General features: G+C 37.0%; 1 protein-coding gene across 3 annotated transcripts in view; it reads right to left on the bottom strand.

Annotated features, from left to right (window-relative positions):
- Positions 1-21,351, bottom strand: part of LOC145663924 (uncharacterized) — a 75,950-nt gene that overhangs the window by 16,066 nt on the left and 38,533 nt on the right. For all 3 annotated transcript variants that reach the window (XM_081730122.1, XM_081730123.1, XM_081730124.1), the window contains exons 12-17: positions 20,361-21,347; positions 17,933-18,144; positions 13,094-13,196; positions 12,353-12,514; positions 11,557-11,788; positions 5,008-7,609 (exon numbers count right to left, since the gene is read on the bottom strand). In XM_081730122.1, coding sequence (XP_081586248.1) covers positions 5,008-7,609; positions 11,557-11,788; positions 12,353-12,514; positions 13,094-13,196; positions 17,933-18,144; positions 20,361-21,347 — 4,298 coding nt within the window. The remainder of the gene's footprint in view (positions 1-5,007; positions 7,610-11,556; positions 11,789-12,352; positions 12,515-13,093; positions 13,197-17,932; positions 18,145-20,360; positions 21,348-21,351) is intronic.

Below are 21,351 nucleotides of genomic sequence, written 5' to 3'. Positions count from 1 at the left end.
AGTTTCCCTTTTCCTGGACACTTTTCACATCTGTGAATCATGCATGTATACGAATTCGAATCGCAGGTTATTACCTTCATTGCCTCTTGATGGTCCAAATTTAACTTTACAGCAGACAGCATTAGCTTCACATTTTGGTGTGTCTGGCACACACACACATTATGTGTACCTCTCGCACCAGCCAAAATTACCCATTTTGGACGAAGACTATAAAACTTGGACACACCCACGTTAACATTGGGATACTTTTGCTTGAATAAGACGTACAATTCGGAGACATTACACAACAACAACCGTTTTTGTATCTGAATTTTGTCTCCATTAACCTTCACTGATATATAATCTTTTTTGCCTGGACACATCCTACTATTCTCATCGTCTTCATAAAATTCCTGGACCACCCGTTCAGTTTCTTGACTTACAGCCTTTCCTATTAGTTTTGTAGGATGTGCTAGCGGTCCATCGCTCATCTTCAACTTTCTAGCCTGTTTGACGAGATAATGCGACACCTGAAATTCATGAGCAGTTTTTTCTATTGACCAACTGTCTGGAACTAGAGTAAGTACTGTCATTTTTTCCTTACGTGTTGACATTGCGCATTTCTTCTTCATGTCCTCCAATATTTTATCAAGGTCTGAACATTTGTCACATTTGGACTGCTCTTTCGTTATTGTTAATTCATGCTCATCAATCGCGAAATCCTCACTTAATTTACGTTTTGCCACTGAGTCAATCTGCCGTAGTTTCTTTCTTGCATAACTACCTCTGTCTCTTACGCTAACACTTTGGGGTTTTATCGGTGAAATACCTAAAGCACTCACTGATGTCTGTAACTCAGGAGATACAAATGGCACCGTAGAGGGTTCATAGTCCTCATCACTGTTGTCCACACTATTTTCTTCCTTTAGTCTAACAAAGCACTTGGAACACAGTTTCTGGCCAGGCTTCATGTCCACCCCTGACATCTCCTTCACCTTTAGAACTGTCGACATGTTAGCTTCACGAAGGCTACGTTTGATGATCTTCTTGTGCACTTTGAAGGGATCAACACAATTCCTTTGAAGAGAAGGAAAGTAATCCACATACATCTTTTTGTGGTGGCAGCACACAGTCATACACTCAGTCATTACTGAACTTGACCCAACTGTCTGCATACCACTTCTCCACAACAGGAAGTTTCTATCAGGCAAAGGTAAGTCAGTCACATGTATCAAGCCACATTTAGAAGTATATACTGTTCTGTGGCATTCATCTTGAACAAACACACCAACACTACATGTCTCTAGTGCAGATTCATTGTAATCACTCAATGCCACAGCCATCTTACCGGTCACAAACACTCTTAATTACTAAGCAGAAAGAAAGGAAGCATCAACAGTATGATCATACTGATTGCACCACATCAACCAAGTCCTTTCTCAGAACGCATGGATGTCATCACTCCACAGTCACATGTCTGCCGTTCTGAATTTTCCATTGCAAGCATTTCCAGGTGTACGATTCTGCAATAAACAACAGCAGTTCGTTTGGTCATGATTTACATTACAAGTATTTACAGTTTTGTTTATGGGGCCGCGGTGGATCAGTGGGTAGAGCGTTCACCTCTGGTGCACGGGATCCTTGGTTCGATTCCAACTCGCACCAAGTGAACTTTGTGATGGATTAACAGCGAGTGCGTGGGTTTTCTCGGGTTTTCTCGTCTCCTCCCACTTTCTTCATTTCACCATTTCCTTCATTTTTTTATCATCACCGTGCCCTTTAGCCTTGCCGGCATAACTTTAGGACATAAAATTTAAAGATTTCATTTCGGTTCAGTTCAGTTTTGATTATACATTTTGTCAATTGTTGACTTCATTATTTTATTTATTATTTATTTGCTAACAGACACCAGGTACAATTCAGACACCATTTTACACTAGAAACCGGTATAGAACAATAAAAAAGGGAAGGAATTTCTTAAGGTATCGGCCAGGACCTGTATGCTAAGGTACTATCCCGGCATTTGCCTGATAGGACTGAGGGAAATCCTGGGAAACATCAGTCAGGATAGTTGGCCGCGAGACATGAACCCGCGGCGTCCTCCCGAACGTCAATCCAACGCGCTCCCAAATGCGCCACGGCGGCTTGGTGCAAACGTTACTGTTCGAGATTTAAATCAATTAGTTAGATTTACAGATTCATAACTCCCACATACCTTGGAGTAACAAGATGTAATTTATGTGACATTTACACTATGTTATGGTCATCATGTATGCAAGTATAGAAGTTTGTACGAGCTATCAGAATTGTGCTACAGCGTTGCCAACTTGTGTAATTTTTCGTCGTTTTTGCTTTTTTTCGCATTTTCATAGTTTAATTACAACAAAAGTAAATGACCAACTGTTCTGTCATTGCCGTGTTTGAAAGTCGGCAAGGTGGTGTATCCAAGGACTGGTAGAGGTTCGCCCCACCTACTTTCTTCTTCCCATAAAAAAATGCTGAACTTTGTAACATTTTACTATTTCATTTTTTTCTTTTGATTTGAAATGAATATATCAGCCAGAATTGGTGCTGGAAATTCATTCTGCTGCTGTTAGTACAAACTATGTGTTTAGTTCTGTACATCCTGTAAATTTCACTTTGATGTCATTTATAATGAGAAAGTTGTGGGACTCTGAAAACGTGCCGCAGGCAACATTGCTTATTTCGACAAATATTGGGCCTACGCACTGTGGTGCGTATCTTGTTATAACTTTGGTTTTATTTACCGGAATGTTTTTAAATTTGGTATTTTATCTCTTAATACTACCCAGCTTATGTGTACAAGTTTTCATGAAAATCCATGATGGTCACCGGGAAGACCTTTGAAAATTGGTCGATCTGAGGTGGAATGACCCTATATATATATATATATATATATATATAAATCAATTGCGCATCACATACTTGAACTGAAAATTTCAATACATAAGAGATTATATCAGGTTGCCAAAAAAAGATATAGAGCCTTTGGACATAAAACTTAATACATTTACCGTTATTTCAAACTAACATTATGAAACCATATATGCACTCTTTTGTTCGATAACCTTCTGCTATTTTTCTGATATCAGAATTCCGTTGCTATATAACTTCTATTGATTCTGGTCAAAAAACTGACACGTGGTCTTTATAGGCTACTTCTGAAACCAACGTAACACCATTCAGGGAGTTCTGCAGAAACCGAAACAAATGATAATCTGACAGTGCCAGGTTCGGGCTATACGCTGGATCCAGTAAAACCTCCCAGCCACGTTCTCTCGGTTTCTAACGGGTCGTTAAGGACGTATTCAAGCTTGGATTGTCAGCGTAGTATAATGACACTCTTTCTATTGACCAGTGCTGGCCATTTCTTTTGAATTGCTAGGTGCTCTCGCGCCTAGTTATCGGTCTGACCGGCAGCAGCAGTACATAAAGCATGACGTACTTTCAATCCCACAAATGCACAGCACAACCTTCCTGAGCGTCAGAGTGGGCTCCAACGCAGACTGTGGAGCTTATAACTTGGATGTCGCAGGTTATCCACTTTTCATACTCCTGATCATCTTCACGGCGCAATATTTTACATCTGATTGCAAGAATTCTAACATTTTTGCAGATCTACCAGCTTCAACTGTCAGCTGTCGGATGACGTTCGACCTGACTCGCTGCAATTCATATACTCTGAGTTTTGGGACACTAACGTTATCTCGTGTGCAAAAGGCTCACTACTTTTTAGATGATCTAATACAAATAATAGATTGTATGATTTAATAAGATAAAAAATTATATAAATTCTAATAACATATAGATGTATTATTATAAAATATTACTGATGGTCTTCAATTAAGAAAAAAGTATTATGTATTTGCTTCTATTACGGGAAATTTAATCATTACTATTTTAAAACTGAATATAGTACTGGTATACTACTAATAATAAAAGCAATAATTATTATCTATCTATTAAAATGCTAGGTTTATATACTTGTGGCCAATTCTTCTGACAGTGACATCTCGGAAACCACAAGCTCTAGAAAGATGTCATTTTCACTGATCAACTGCAAATTTTGTGTAGATTGTTCAGTTCTAGCCGTTTTTTTTTTAAGGCTGTTATTTCTTTATTACATTTTTAGGGGTACACTGGAAGTACTGAAATTTTAAAAAGTAAAGCGACATATTCTACGAGTTATACACTCCAACACCACACATTTACATACGGGCTTAGTATATCTCTTTGGAGTTCGTTTCATGGCCAAATAATAATGAAAAAACGAAGTATAACCATTTCTCCAGTCTAAGATGAATCTTTATTGTTTAGAGTGTTTTGCACAATGAACACCATATATCACTGACATTATAATTAATTGTGTGTGTAATGTATCTGATTATTACATACTGTATGCAAGAAGAAAGAAAACCTGATCACACATGAATTAGGAATTTCAATAGGAAGTAGTCTCAAATCTTGCAAACGGTGCGAGATATTGAAAAAAAGTCGAAAAAAAATCTCCCCTTTATGATACCCCTTGCCATTTTTATGAAGACGTCTTTCACTTGTGTCTGTAAAGGGACATGTAGATATTGTAAGGAATGACAAGGAGATTCGTGATCATATGTAAATGATGTACTGTGTAAAGAGCGCACGTTCAGCTAGTCATTAATTTACTTTCTATGGAGACAACAATAGAAAGGACCGTACAACATTCTGACTAATGAAAGTGGTCTCCACTTGAAAAAACAGGGTTTAATTTGTAAAACTTTTTTTTTTTTCTCGAGGGAGGGGGGAATCGAGAAACGTTGTGTTCATTTCGATTACATTTCTTATTTCTTACAAGTCACAACTCTAAAATATGAAATTCAACTACATTAATTTTCTAACAAATAAATTTCGTGCCCTTATATTAAATATCTTACACAATTTGAATCACTTTTTAAATCCTTCGGTCTTGAAAGAAAATTACATTTAAAATGTGAAATACAACAAATAAGAGATATAGTGATATCTTACCCTCTTGGAGATCCGGACGAGAAACTGCTTTCTGGGGTTGTGGGTGGTGTATTATCTATAACAGGAGCTGCCTCGTTTGACTCCTTCTTGGAATTGGCAGACGACGCCACTGTTACAAAAGGAACATTGGGAACTTGAACATCACTGGAACTGCTGCAATTACTACCGGGAATGCTCACAAATGGCATTTCTAGCACCTTGGGATTTTCGTTATCATACACTTGATTTTCACTGGGCAACACAGGGCTTCCTGGAATTGTTTCTTCACACAACAACAGTCTAATATTACTTTCCGCACCTTCTTCTGTCTCCTGGCTCCTCTGAGATACATTGTCTTTCTCTTTACTGGAACTCTCGCGTTCGTTTGGGGGTTCCGTTTCTTTCTCGTCGTTCTTCACGTCCGGAGAGTCTTCTTTTTCCTTCAAAGTCACTGGGGCGTCGGTTTCGTTCACCAACGTCACATCCTCCACCTTGTTGACCTCATGCTCTTCTTTATGTCTGCTCCTCTCGACTTCTTCGTCATTCACGTGTTTCTCCTCTTCCTTCCCACTAAACTCATCGTCTTTATCACTACTCACACGAAGCTGCGAGTCACTGTCATTATCACTGCCCTCAGGTACAAAGTCATCGTCCGGATTATCTATCACTAACCTTCTGTCCTGACTATTGTCAGAATCACTGTCCATGTCGTCGTCAACAAAGTCTTTGTTAAACGACTTCACAAATTCTTCCGTTGGTTTATTGCTTTCCATTACCTTCGCTTCCACTGTCTTCTCACTTTCTCTGCTTTCCTTTTTCTGATCGTAATCACTTTCAGCTTGTACTTTGGTTCCAAAGTCATCATCTCCAGCTTCGTACTCATCGTCTGTCATGGGTTGTGCGATGACTCTTTGAATAGCTGCATTAATCGAGTCTTCATCCTCCTCTTCATCATCATCGTCTTTCAGAAGCAACTTGATCACATCTTCGTGTTGACACAACTTCTCTGTAGCTTCGGACGTTTCCGCAGGCACTTTGCTCTCTTCCTTCGTATCCAATTCCTTTTTACTCGAGCCAAACGCAAAGAACGAAGAAGTTAACGACGACGACATCAAACAGGAAGAGTCGGAGGGTTTAGAAGACAATGGGGTCATGGAAGAGGCACCTGATGAAGCTACCAGGGATTCAATTATCTCCTCTTGGCGATGCGAGAACGAGAACACTGCTGCCTCGGAGTCGGACTCAATGAAAGCACCTGATTTTCCCTCGTTCGCATCGTCGTCGTCTTTTCTTCCCACCACCTCTTCTGGCAAGTCTTGGAACAGGCACATTTGCTCCATATCAAACGAACACACGGGCGACGGAGACTTCACTTGGTCAGACTGGGACACTGCAAGCAACGGAGAGTTGGGTTTTTGACTTGACAGCGAGACTGGAATGAAATGGGGAATTTTATTCATGGAGGTGTCAGTCGCTTCTTTCTTTGTGGCACATGCAAGAGGCTCTCCACGCTGTAGAAATGATGATACTGGAGTTTTCACTCTGGCATCATCCAGGCACTTCATATCCCCACCTAATTTATTATTACCTTTCCTCAAATCGTTATCTTTTCCTTCTTTCGGCGAAACTTTGATGTCTTTCTTGAATCGTTTTCGTTCAGGCTTCTCAATTTTGGAGCTGAAATCATCATATATTCTTCCCAACGTTCTCCGAGTACCTTTTCCTAACCTATCGTCGGATAAAGTATCACGTTTTGGTCTAACTTCAAACTCGAATGGTTCTGGCTCCTTAAATTCATAGATATCATCTTCCGCTTCTTCTTCAACAACTTTCTCTACAACTGTTGCTTTACTAGTTTTCACCATCTCGACCTCATCAGAAGAACTGTGCTGTTCAGCCCCAACCGAACTGTGGCCTACATCCAGAGGAAGCTTCACTGCTTTCTCGAATCCTTTCAGCTCAGACCTTATTTGATTCAAATCAAAATCTCTTCCTTTTGGCTGCTCCTCTTCATGATCTTCATCCTCTCGTTTTCTAAGCGTTTCCTCTTCTTCGCTTTCAGTTCTGGAGCTTAATTTCCTAAACCTTTTACTCTTTCTCTTGTCTACTGTATCAGGACCTGAATCTTCAGCTTTACTTCCACTGCTGTCGTTTGCAGGTGTCGCACTCCCTGAACTTGATTTACTTTGCTCCAATTCTTTTTCCTGAGTAACGGTTCTTCTCCTCCCGAACTTCTTCCTCGTAATTCCAGTGTCTACAGGCTCTTCCTTGACCACTCTTTTTTCTTCTTCACTCTCCTCTACAACCTCGATCTTCACGTCAGAATCACCTTCCATGCTGGAGGATACACTGTGGCTCTTCTCTGTGTCCAGTCTGGTTCTCCCGAACTGTTGTTGCTCATCACTGGTGACGGAACTATCTAATTTCGAAGACTCCTCGAGGCTTCTGTCGGTGAATTTCTCAGGTTCATAATCATCAGGTTCCTGCTTAATTTCTATTTTATCCTGATTATCGAATTCTTTTTCACTGATTGAAAATTTCCTTTCTTTATCAGTCTTAATGCATATTTGAGTATTTTCACTATCCGACTCATATGTTTCACTTTCGGAGTCCGAAGCATTGTCTAGAAAATATGAAAAGAATAAATAACGAGTAAATGCAGCGCAAGATATATTACTATATTTACAAATACATAGGTAAATATTATATTACAAGAAAGACAGTTTATTAAAAGATTCTGGTTATAATATTTCGTTCTATTAATTTCATTCAAAATTTTATAGCGAATAAAATATAGTTTAACATTAGTTATTTTCCCCTTTACTTCTGAGATGTTTCTCACTGTTAGTTTTCATAAATATTCCAATTTTTAAAAAGTCGATAAAGGTTGGGAACTCACTAGAAGCATGAAATTAACTAATTTTTGCCGGTCTTGTTAAATTACACAGGCTGTATTAAAAGTAGTGGCAACACTCTTCTCACGTCAGAGGACTGTGTTGGAGCATTACACGAATTCCGTAGCTGATAAGGGAATATAAGTTGATTAACCCCTTGCGTTCCAATGACATCCATGTGTATGTCATGAAATAGTTGCAAAATACCAGTGACATCCCTGGAGATGTTATGAAAACGTATTCTTTATTAAGGTCGTATTAATCCTGGAGATGATGAAATTTTTTAGTGGATGTAAGGCACGAGTTAGTTCTACTATTTCTCCTTAGGTGATAGAACCTTACTGACAGAAAAGAAATGTTTTGTCTCAGTAGATGACAGGCCTAAGGGAGCCATGTGTTTGTTTTAACGATAAACAATTGGCACCTTCGATATCGTATTTCGAGACTGGAAAAAAGGAAAAAAGCTTTGTCTTTGATCTCCGGTCAGTGTTGCCAACCTGAAGCGGCATAAAATCCCTTCAGAGCATCAAAATTTCCCATTTCCAGTCCAAATAATCCAACGCAAATACTATTGTTTTTACCGGTAATGTGAATGCTATCCTCGCGCTTGCACAATAATTAAGCCCTATATAACAGTCTAGACAGTCTTTTACAGTAAATGAAAACATGGTATTACAGTGGGCACATAGGAAAATGACACCAGAACGCAAAGGGTTAAGTGTGACGAGAAGTAACGTCTGTGAGTTATTCAGTGAAAAGCAGCAGTGTAGTAACGTAGGGGACGAAAATGGAAGCGCCATGACAACGTGCGTGGATGAAGATTGAAGTGGCATGTGGGCGTACTGAACAACAATGTTTTCAGGGACTTCGTGACTTTTTTTTGTTGGTCAAAATGAAGGAACCATTTCGCGGGAAGCCATCATCCGTGCCATATGGTAATCTCTGCGGGACATCGACAAAGATTGCCGCGCTCACGGTGTAGAACGCCTTCCACACGTGTGAAGGAAGGTGATAATGGAAGGCGATTATACTGAAAGAATGTAACAATTGTTGTACTGTGCATAAAGCCAACGTTGGCATTACTTTTTATCCAGCACTTGTATTTTAAGACTATTTCCCAAGAATAAGCACGTAAAAATGACTGCAATTATTAGAAACTTAAGTTGTAAAATTTTAACGAGCCATTCTATGTCAAATGAACGCAATTTTCATACAAACTCTACCTTACTTTGCCAGAATTTAAAGAACTTTGGCACAGATTTTGGTACTACTGGGAAATGACAAACATAGGTCCACAACTTCTCAATAGTTATAAATAATTACTTGCGTGACATTAGTTCGGTTAGCATTTGCGGCTGACCTTAAAGTCCTAAGACGTTCGTTACGGGGCCATTTTAAAGTTTACGTAAAGAGCTTTCAGATGATATTATCTCAGATTTTTTTTTTCTTTTTTGTCTTAACCGACTCATTGCCGCTTTTGAATCGCTCATAAAACTTGTAAAAAGTCTTCAATGTCACCGCTTCATCGCACACTAAATTTAACATTTTATGAGCTTCTTTGGCTTTTTTTAATTTTCTTTTTTTAATTTTAGCTTAAAACAAAACTTAATATTGAAGCGTTGCTCAAAATCCATGATGTGTGACAGACACTCTTAACACATCCTCACTGTTCTGCTTCTGACAGCCTACTAACATGTCAACATTCCAATTCGACACACTGTCCCGAAGTTTCAGGATACCGGGCTTACTAGTTGAAATGGATAAAACGTCGATAGGTGGCACTGTGCAACTACAGTCACTATTTTCTGATCACACTTCATACAATGCTTACTATATTCTACTTGTTATCTAAATCTTCGTTATTAACAGTTCGTTAACTGAACTAACCCAACACAGGATTCTGCATATACTCAAGTAGGTAACTTTCCTAATACCTACACTTAAATTATTAAAAATAAACTACGAATTTCTAAAATGAAGTGTTAATAAACAAATTCGAACTCTACACAATTTCGTGCTTGATTCCTAATTTTTTTTCTTTCCTTTCTTGCTAACCTTCTTTTTGACTAAATCTTAAATTTACACAATGCTCAGAATTATTATTTCCTAGTTATATCATAAGTACTGTCCAAGGATTGGAAATGAAACAGACACGGTGTTGACTATACACTGATATTCTTTTGCAAGATGATACGTGGAAGTTGAAGATTACCAATCCATTTTCAAAATGTCCAACCTTGAACCTGGAAGTAGGCCCGGAGTCAATGAAATTAAGAACAATGTCGATGGGAAAGTGGCGGCTGCCTTGACTAGGGTGCGCTTCAGGAAGTCTATATTAGGGTGTTTCTTCTTGCAGGCCATTTATTAAAGCTTTGAATACAGTTTGTAGTCGAGTTGGTTCAGATCCGGTCTGCTAGAGGGTCAGTCTGATGTGGAGATAAAATCTGAGACATTGTCTCGTAGCTACTCCTGTATTGACCATGTCTTGTGTGCGGAAGCAGAATAGTGTTAGAAGGTCCACTGTTGGTTGGGGAACCTGGTGGTACTCAGCGGTTTCACAATGGGCTCTAACGCTGTTATTTTATACACGGTAGCCGATGTCATTGCCCCCTTCCCCTCCGCCCACGTTCACGAAAATGGAGCCGTGCTGTACCGTTGATGCTCACAACCTCACTACACCATGACTGATGCTGGGTGATGGGGCCTCTGCACCCTGGAAACATGTTCAGCAGCTTGCACTAATGATGATGAATATACATGTTCATTTTAAGCATTAAAGCATTACTCAATTGTCAACACCTTATCGCCAGGAAAGAGAATTGTTCTTGTGACCATTTCCTGCCTAAGACTTGAGGATACGTTTGGCTTACACCACTCTCTGCTGGCACAATACATGTCAGGAAAAATCCAGTTCGTTGTTTGTAGGCTTTGAGTCCCAGGTCCTGATTGAGCATTCGTGACATAGATAGTTTTGAAACTGACATATCTCGAGACATCATTGATTGAGTCTTGACGGGATTTCGTCGAATATTTGCAGCTACGGCCTTAACTTCCTGAGTCGTCGTCCTCTCTGTGCGCGGTTTGTCACTAGGCTCCCGGTCATTGACACTTCTCGTTTTATTGTAACGCTGGCTGGATGGTGCGGTAGACAAATCGTTCAGTGATCTACAGAGGTTTCAGGGTGGCGAAGATCTGTGGTGGTGGTATGCCCACCTCGTGTAACGCTATTACTGCAACAAGATTCTTGCAGTCGCCTTACTCTATTGTTACACGTTACCACTGCCACAAGTATCACCATAGGGTGAATGGATCCGAGATCCACATTGCCCACAATACCCAGATGGAAGCACTTACTCATACTCAGCATGATCAAATAGCTATCAAAATCTCTTGACAATATTTATGAAATAACTAGATATAATAATTCAACTAAATTATGTATAAAGATAATCCCTCGTAAGCTTAATTCGACCAGTGCTGCATATTTCTTCCGAGGTTTATAGTGTTTGATACTACGCCATCATTTGGCTGCATCACTCTGAAGAAGCTACTAACAATACTAAAGACAATCATTAACAACTCTGGGTATACACTTAAAATTTTTTTTTTTAAAAAAAAAGGAAAAGAAAAAAGAAAAAAAAGTCGATTTTTGGTAGTAATTGCTGCACATACTAACCGGTTTGACCAGACGTCCTTCTCGTCCGCCTACGTAATTCAAGACCAGGAGACGATTCCATGCCTGAACGTGTGGTACGCCCTGGAAGCCTGGTGGATGATCCGGGAGACTTCGTTCGAGTAGTAACGTTCATAGAGGAAGATGGAGTGGAAGATCGCAACATTTGACTGCCATCTTGAAGACGACCCGAACCAGGTGGCCGTCCCCGTTTGCCAAATGAAGGTTTTGACATCTGAAAATAAATAAGTAAATAATCACAAGGAATTCTTCCTTACGAGGTACATTAATAGGTTTAGCCTTGCTCCTTTGATATAAAGAAAATACATCAACAACAGATTTTATCTGGGAAGCTACATCATCATGGAATATGATGAAATTATTAATTTTCTGCATATCAAAATACAATATGAAAAAGCGAAACAGTGTTCAAATGAGCGGTAATAATAATAATAATAATAATAATAATAATACTAATAATAATAATAATACTAATACTACTACTACTAATAATAATAATAATAAACTTGAAAACCATTGTCTTTAAAATGTTTAAAATTTGAGGTATTTGCAAACAGTTTAAGACATTTAATGAACTTAAAAAGCAGATTTTACAAAAGCAGAATGTATTCAATCCCATTTTTCTCTACAGTACGATTTTGGATTGAACACTTTCTATGCAGCAAACACACATATTACAGTGAATTTCATATAAGCAATGAAGAGCGGTCGGATTACTTAAAAATATATAAACTAAAAAAAAATAAAAATAAATACATAAAACTTCAAGAATACGAACCATTTGCTGAGATTGTTGCCGATGTCGCTTGGCTCTTGCTGGCGTCCAACTAAGATTCATCGCTATTCTAGAACGCTTTATCCACTCATCGTACCTCGTATTCCAGCCAGTGTAGTGAACCAGAAAAAGGATTTGTGGACCATCTTCGTCTATGTCAACCACCTACACAAGTAGTAAAGAGAAGAGCAAATACACACATGAATTTATTTTTAAGTAAATAAAAAAGTTGACCAACTGAAAAAGAAAGAAATGCGTCATTTATGAACATTTGTCATATATGCAAATGTTCCTAACGTTATTATAAACAAAACAATTATCAGAATAACACGTGCTCCTAATAATTTTATACTAATTCTTTACGTAAAATACTGACATATTATTTGCAGTCATATTATCCAGTAGAAACTCAACGAATTCAACATATATTATCTAGTTTGCCTTTGCTATAGAAAACAAATGATTAGATAATTCTAGATTTTCCTCTACTAGTTGGATAACAACAGTCCTCATACAATCCTACAACAGGCTTTTGTTTGTGTTGTGACCAGCCTTAAGGTTTCTTACGCCATTACTGAAACATTTAAGAACTGAATAATAACCACCTCAAATTTGAGTTAACTGATTTACAAGTATTGCACATGCATTTGTAACTATTTTAAACAGATTCTCAGTGACAAAATCCATTAATAACATGCTCCTGAAAGCTGATCATACGAAAGACAAAAATTAATTCATATATACCTTAGCTTCGTATGTCACTTTTGATTCATGTGTTGGTCCATAATATACTTTCAATTTATCTCCAATTCCTACTTCAATGTTACTTGGCAACTGTCCCAAATGCCTGAAAGAATAATAAAAAGAGATATTTTATTATAAAAATTAATATCAAGTAGTAACAGTATTTTAAAAAATTCAAATTAAACTGGTTGTCGTTCCATCATTAATATTTATTTTTTTTAAATTCTTTAACATTTTCTGCTTCTAAATTCTTAGTCATAAGTAGAGCAACCCACATTATGCTTTATTTTAGTTTATTTATGCTTTATTTTTTTTTTCCAAATTATGCTTTATTGTTAATTTCAATCATTGTTTTACATTAATCGTCAAATTATGCTTTATTCTTAATTTCAATCATTGTTTTACATTAATCGTGTATAATGCATAATATTTACTATACATTAAATATTCTAAATATCTTGATCTATTTATTAATATTTTATGCAACCAGTTTCTTTCGTATTTAATGAACTTTCTACTTAATGCACTGTAAAGAGATATGCTTTACTCGAGTCAGTTTTTTTTTTTTTTTTTTTTTTAAATCACTTGTGTCCGTCTTAGAGGTGCATATATACAGAAAGAGACAGTAAAAGATGCCACCAAAATGTACAGAAGGTGCTCAAGTTCAAGAGGTACACAAAACAATATAGTGTGCAGTTCTTATGTATTATTTATTGTTGGCGGAAGTTTTCTTCTTCTTTTTTCTTTTCTCCACATCAAAGAATTACACCGAAAAGTTTACAGAATAAAAATAAGCTGTTCATTGTTGCATTGTTGTTCTCAATGATTTTGTATTGTAAATATTGGTTTAAAAAATATTAATACAGTATGTTAAACTTATAGTTAAAGAGATTTTTTAAAGAATTGTGCTATATATTTTAAATTATGCTTTATTTTCTTAATTATGAATTTAAAAGTAGTTTCTTCTGGACCCTTAGACAACCACAACCATAAACAAGGTACCAACCATATGTGTAAATTGCTGTTATGCTTTTGGGTTGCTCTAGTCATGTGTTGTTAACTTTTCAATTGACGATAAAATGTTTCACGCGCATGAGCAACAGGTAAGGACACCCGAGAAACATTTTTCTTCAGTATTTATGATTTTTTTTTTTTTTTTTTTTTTGAACAATAAAATAAAATTATCTTTTATCTGTTGTATGTTCATTTTAGGAATTGGAATTTTTGAGTTTTACGTCCCATGGTTATGCAGGCTAGGCTAAAGGAGACGGTGATAATGGGAAATGAATGAAATGGTGGAATGAAGAAAGTGGGAGGAAACGGGAGAATCCCGAGGAAACCCCCCACACATGGTGTTTGTCCACCACAAAGTTCACTTGGCGGGAGCAGGGTTTGAACCCGAGACCCCACGCATCAGAGACCCACGCTCTACCACTGAGCCACCGCGGCCCACTATGTTCGTTTTAGTTTATATTTTGCTCAATTATTCTCAATCAAATAAAACATCAAAATTTCGAAATATATTCGTTTCTTTCTTTTCATTTATAACTTTTCCGGAGAGGAAAAAAATTAAACCTGCTATAATATCCTACACAAGTAAATGGATTGTTAATTGTAATTTCAACGTTCATGTTTGGTTATCCCAATCTCTTACTTTTGTTTCAATTAAGTGTAACCTTCATACATATATTTCAACACATATGAAAATATATGTATGTATACTGTCTTCCTCAATATCTATACTCGTTACATACTGAGTATCTTATAAGGATTTTCTATTTCCTGAAGGAGTTCAGAGATGTGAAGTATTGGGAAAACGAAAGTACAAATTATACAGTAAAACTAAGATCGATTTTTGTACTTAAGTCATCTGTTGAAAACTGTTTCATTCGCTCAGAAGAACGTGGAGAACATTTTGAATATCCACCGAACAAACTAAGTACTTACGCAATAGAAAATTGTGTTCACAAAAATCAAAAACACATGAGACTTGTAAATTGACCCTTTAAAAGGTATGTAGTTGGAAGTTCGTTATCTGCGGAAACTTTCAGTTATTTGTTTGCTTTTTAAAATTTAATAATACAAATTTAGTAAAACATTATTTATGAACATCGTCAAAGTGGTTGTCAGTCTCCTAGGATGTCCGTACTTCCGTCTTATCGTGGGTTATAGAAGAAAAGTCTCGTCCAGTTCTTTACCAGGAGGTAATGTGCCTAAGATCGATGACACATGCCCGCGCTGGATGGCGATGCTGATACGTTGGAAAAGGAATGCAGTAGCTCGGGGATCACCAGTTTTGATCGCTATTCGATGACCAACTTCATTAATGAAATTAGATCCTTCGTGATTCCAAGACCCACTGGTTTTTATTGCTACTGTTACAAACCAATATTTGTCCAATAGGTTTATGTATTTTAGTCTTTTGTCTGATTCTCTGTGAGCGGCGACGAGACCTGCCTGAATTGAAGAATGGGGTATGTTGGAAGCAGCAAAAATATCGGAACATGTGAAATCCCAGACTAGTGCTTTTCCGTTTTTCCACGGTACTGAGGTCATGCCGTCAGGCCCTTTACCATCAGAGCGGCAACAACCATTTGGTTCTTTTATTGAAGAAACTCCCGCTGATACGAGGGATCTACAAATCATGTCGTTCACATTATGATGTCGAGATTGTCTTCCTGCACTTTTTTCACATAAAAGACCATGTAGTTCTTTATCATCAACATATGCGTTGCAAACAGGATAGTAATGAGGCTCACAAATATTAGCACCTAAGCGCAGAGCTGTAGCAATACGAAAGCTCTCATTAGAAAGGTGTAGGCCGAGTGTGTGAGAAGGTAGGGCTTGAAGCCATGCTCCGTTTTTGGAGGAGGAGACAGCTAACAGCCTGGCTTTGTCATCTGGGTTATTGGTTGATGATAGGAGTGAAGATAAACGAAGCTTGACTATAGGTTCATCCCAAACAGACTGAACATGTCTTTTGTCGTTAGGTGGGGGATCCATTCCAACCAGACTAGTCCATTTATCGATGCATTCTTGTACATCTCGAATCGAGTCTAAGTCAACCTCCTGTTGAAGAAGAGATCCAATTAGTTCTCGTGAGCCATAGAATGATGCGAGGAAAGAAGGTATGGCGATATCCATGGCTCGACGAATCCCAAGGCCCCCATTCTCCACTGGTAAGGAAGCTTGTAACCATGAACTGTCTTTCAAAGAACAGTTTAGAATAGATTCCAGTCCTGTTCTAAGAGTGTGGTCGAATTTGTCAAGTAATTTATCATCCTGCCAAGAAGGGGAGCAACGAAGGAAATACAGTAATCTTGGAAGTGAGAGTGAAGCTCGTAGTAAATAATAAGCGGAGTGTGCAGAAATTTTGGATAATTGAGAGAAGAATTCTAATTTTGATATCTTGTCCTTGCGGAAACTTGTGTAATGTAAAAATTACGACTTGTCTATTTACTCATTTCCTGTATATATCAATTTTTCATGAACAAGAAAATTAGAAAATTTAAAAATAGATCAAAAGATTGCGATCTTGGCCAATAATTAGTTTTTGGACCAGGGGCCACGAAATTTTTGAACGGCAGCTAAATCGATTTGTTTTCTACGGAATAAGCACATCATACTGAGTTAAGTGACAGTTTGGGTTTGGCTACACTATATATGTAGTTCTCCAGATATAAGGCCTACAAGAAAAATTTTGATTGCAACATATTGGATTGTTTGACTACTCACTGAACGTGGTAATTCAATAAAAAATAATCTTGTTAGTAATACTATTTCTGAAAAGTGGCTACACTCAAGAAAAGAGTACAAAAACAAGTTTCGGCAGATAAGTGATTTCCAACTATATATCTCGTAAAGGGACAATTTACAAATCTCATGTAGTGGTGATGCTTTTGCCAACACCATTTTCTATAATAATAATAATAATAATAATAATAATAATAATAATAATAATAATAATAATAATAATAATAATAATAATAATAATAATAATAATAAAGTGACTAAATGTGTAAGTGTTTAGTTTGTTTAATGGATACTCAAAACACTCCTCACATTCATCTCGGTGAGTGATATAATTTTCAGTAAATGGTTAAATGCAGAAATCGATCGTAGTTTTTCTGTATATTTTGCACATTTCTTTTTCCGATGAGTCATGTCTTTTTAACTTCAGGACAGAGAATTATTGTATGAGTTCAATATGTAACAATGTATAGATATTAAGGAAGACACCTGTCTGTGTTGAAATATATCGTTGGCGTTCAGGCAGGTCACAAATTCAAAAAAAACATACAAATGGAGTTAGGTACTTCCTCCAGTACGACAACGATACACAAGGTGAAATTCACGACGTTCTAACATTGTCAGGCTAGATGTAGTAGGTGAAACTGTTCGATGCTAAGCGTGGTTAATCTTAGCATAACAATCTAAGCCACATCTGCTACATCTAGCCTCATAATACGTATAAGAAGGTCCTATATATCACTTTGTATCTCGTCCTCGTACTGGAAGAAGTGCCTAACTCCATAGTGACTTCTGCATGAATGCCGACGATATGTATGAAATTACACTTAATTAGATACAAAGGTACGTGATTATTTTCAGTTTTCATTTAATATTCATACATACAAATTTAATTTTGCAATTGGTATTGAAAATTATCAAGACTTTGAAGGGTTAATGTCATGTTGGTTACCAAGGTACATTTGGAACCTGAAATACTAAAATTAAATGATACATAAGTTATTCTGCCAATCAAGCTTCATTTGTAAATGGATGGTAAAAGAAAACTTGATTCACTAACTCTTGTTAACAGGATATCGGAATACGTACTCTTCCGAAGATACAGGTGGCTTTTCGTCTGCATCTTTCCGCTTCCTGCCTCGTTTCTTTAGCATCATATTCTGTTCTTCATCCAACTTCTTGATCTTTATCGGAATCTTCTTTTCGGGTTCCTTTATAACTTTGGTTTCAATCGGCTTCTTCTCTGGCAGAATTACGTCCTTCTTCAATCGAAGATCTTCCTTTGATCTCGATCTTGTATGCTGTAAAAATAATTGATTTTCAAAAATTTTTCGCAGCAATAACATGAAATAACAATTTAAGAAACTAAATTAGCACATGACTACAAATATTCACTTGGACTAATCTTGGCATAGCTAGTTAATTTAAAAGAAGTTTCTATTTTCTTTATTTTATGACATCACAGGCAGCAAGTAGGGTGAAGTTACTATACCCGAATCCCAATTAGTGTTTTGTATAAAAATAACTTGTGAAAGTGTGCCTATAAATTGTAACATGCAAAAACTGGAAGAATGGAGTATTAGTTTGCTGATGCTTATGACAAGCCAAAAGCAATAGAAAATATATTAAATGCATGACGTCACTCTACAATCTTAACGTACTATATTTGCACCATTCACGATTTTTTTAAATGAAGTCTTTCCCACTGTTTTACGTCCCACTGTTGTGCCGGCTAAGCTAAAGGAGCCTGTGATTATGTGAAATGAATGAAATAGTGGGATAAAGAAAGTGGAAGGAAACGGAAGAACCCCGAGAAAACCCACACACATGGTGTTTGTCCATCATAAAGTTTACTTGGCGCGAGCTAGGATCGAACCAAGGACCCATGCACCAGAGGTAAACGCTCTACCATTAAACCACCGTGACTCGAAAGTTTTCAATCATATCACGATAAAATTCAGAGTTGTTCTCTGGAAGTTAAAAAAAAAGTAACTTTGTAACTTTTACCACTGATAACACCGAGGTATTGGTATATTTTTTATTATTAGAAGAAATATTTCGGAGGTACTGTAGCACAGTGATAGAACGCTTACCTTTGGTATGTGGAGTTCCTAGTTCGATTCCCGAGCAAGTAAGCTTATGGACATCATCGTGTCCGTGGGTTTTCTCCCGGTACTCGTTTCCACCCACATTTTCATTCCATTAATTATTCCATCATTCACTTACCTTAATCACCCGCTTCCCTTAGCCTAATGGACATTAAATTGAGATTTCATTTAATTTATTAAAAGAAATGTTTTTATTCTGATACATCTATACCATAAAACGGAAGCAATGTGATAAAGTTGTTGTAGATACTTTGAGAAAGCGCCGCTGAGAAAGATGGTAGTTCCCACTGAAAATTTTGACAATTACTAAACAATGACAATAACAGCAGTGTACCCAGATTAGTGCAAGTGAATTACATAGGGTATTAACATCAACAGTTTCTCACACGACCGACTTTAAACAACTTGACTTTTCAACTTCAGAAACATTGCTGATTTTTAATACGCAGAACAATTAAAAGGAAAATTTTTACACACACAAAATAGTAATTCAACGAAGTAAGAAAGTAATACAAAATAGTATTAGGACAAAAAGTAAGTATGCCTATATAAATGAAGTTTGTTTTGCTCACGTAAGCAGAAACAGGTAACAACGGTACTTTGTTTTTACATACATTGGATTCTCTAACTTCGATGTATTTTACTTTCAGCATAAAAAATATATGGTGTTCTTTTATGAATAGTTCAAAAAGAAATATTTAGTGCTGTTTGTTAAAGTCAACTCATTACACAGGTTTTAGAGGCTGAAAGTACAAAAAATCTTTGAACTAGAAGAAATAATAAGTGAGTGAAATCAGTTTTAACTATTCTGGTAAGTATTGAATAGCTGGGCATAGACACACAATATTTCCGCTCTTTCCAGTGAGCGTCATACAGATAAAGAGAAAGCACCACAAATGTACGACGGATACCTACAACTATGCTATACTAACCAGATAAGATTTCACTTCCACGGTAAAGAACTACCTAGTGGAAGACGGACACTTTATACATGGCTGGAAGTTCACCAACAATATAATTTATCAAGCAATGTTATTTCTTTAAACAAATTGTACTGATGAAGATGGCAAACAGCGACTGATATGTCTACGGTCAAGAGTGCCATTGTTACCTGTGTTACCTGTGGACGTACGTAAAAAGTTTTGTTTATATTAGATATGCATGTCTGAAATTTCCTCCTTCAGCTGATAACCAACGATAATATCTAGGATCTTATGCAATCAAGTATTTTCAAAAGAACTATAACAAAAGTGTCTACAATATCATGTACACAAAAGTTTGAAATATATATATATGCTGATATCAAATAATAATAATATTTCAGTTTAACCTACAATGCTTCTCTCAAGAAATAAAAGAAATAAACATTGAACAATGTCCTGGAAAATCTATACTTAACGTTCTCTTACCTTTTCCTCTTCTTCTGGCTTCTTCTCTATTTTCTTCTTTTCCTCTCTTTTAGTATCATCCACCTTTTCTTCTTTCACCTTCAATTTCTCTGGAAGCTTTTCTTCTTTTACTTTCACCTTCTCCTCTTCTTTTCCTTTTCCTTTGACTTCTTTCTTTTCTTCTTTAGTTTTCAGTTCCTTTGAAGCAGAAGAAGAGCTTTTAATCTCCTTCGCCCTTTCATCTTTCTTTTCTGCTTTCGATTTCACATCGTCCACTTCTTCCTTCACTCTCTCCTCACGTTTCTCTTCGCGCAATTTCAATCGTTCTTCTATCTTCTCTTCTTTCGCTTCACCCGCTCTTGTCATCATTTTCTCTTCTTCCGGTTCTTCTTTCACTTTCACTTTCTCCAGTCTTCTATGCTCTTCTCTCGTTTTCAATTTGTCAACCTTTTCTTCCTTCAACTTCGTCTTTACCTCTTTCTTTTCTTCTTTAGGCTTTACTTTTTCCGGTTTTTTCTCTTCTTTTAACTTACTGACTAAAGGTTCTTTTTTCTCCTCCTTTATCAAAGGTTTCCCTTCTTTTACTTTACCTTTCTTTAATTTTTTCTCGTCTTTGATCAACTTTTGCTTGTCTTCTATCTTCTCTTCCCTCCCACTACTCTTCGATCTCACTTCTTTCTTAACTTCCTTCGGCGGTTCCTTCTCATCTTTCCCTTTGCTTACGCTTTCCCTTTTCTCCTCTTTTCCCTTGCTTACACTATCTCGTTTTTCTTCTTTGCCCTTGCTTACACTATCTCGTTTCTCCTCTTTTCCTTTGCTTACACTCTCTCGTTTTTCCTCTCTCGTTTTTGATGTTGATCTTTCCTCTTTCTTCTCCTCACTGGGCGTAACCTTCTCCTCTTTTCCTTTCCCTTTTTCTTCAGTTTTCTTTTCTTCTTCTTTCGACGAATCGTCTTTGTCGCTTTTCTCTTCTTTCTTCTCAGTCTTCTTGGCAGTTGGAGTCTTCTCCTGG

This window comes from Thermobia domestica, chromosome 11 (assembly GCF_964235325.1).
Source record: "Thermobia domestica chromosome 11, izTheDome1.hap1.1, whole genome shotgun sequence".
NCBI classification, from domain to species: Eukaryota; Metazoa; Arthropoda; class Insecta; order Zygentoma; family Lepismatidae; genus Thermobia; species Thermobia domestica.
The sequence above is the reverse complement of the archived record's forward strand: the minus strand, read 5'-3'. Positions and strand labels throughout refer to the sequence as shown.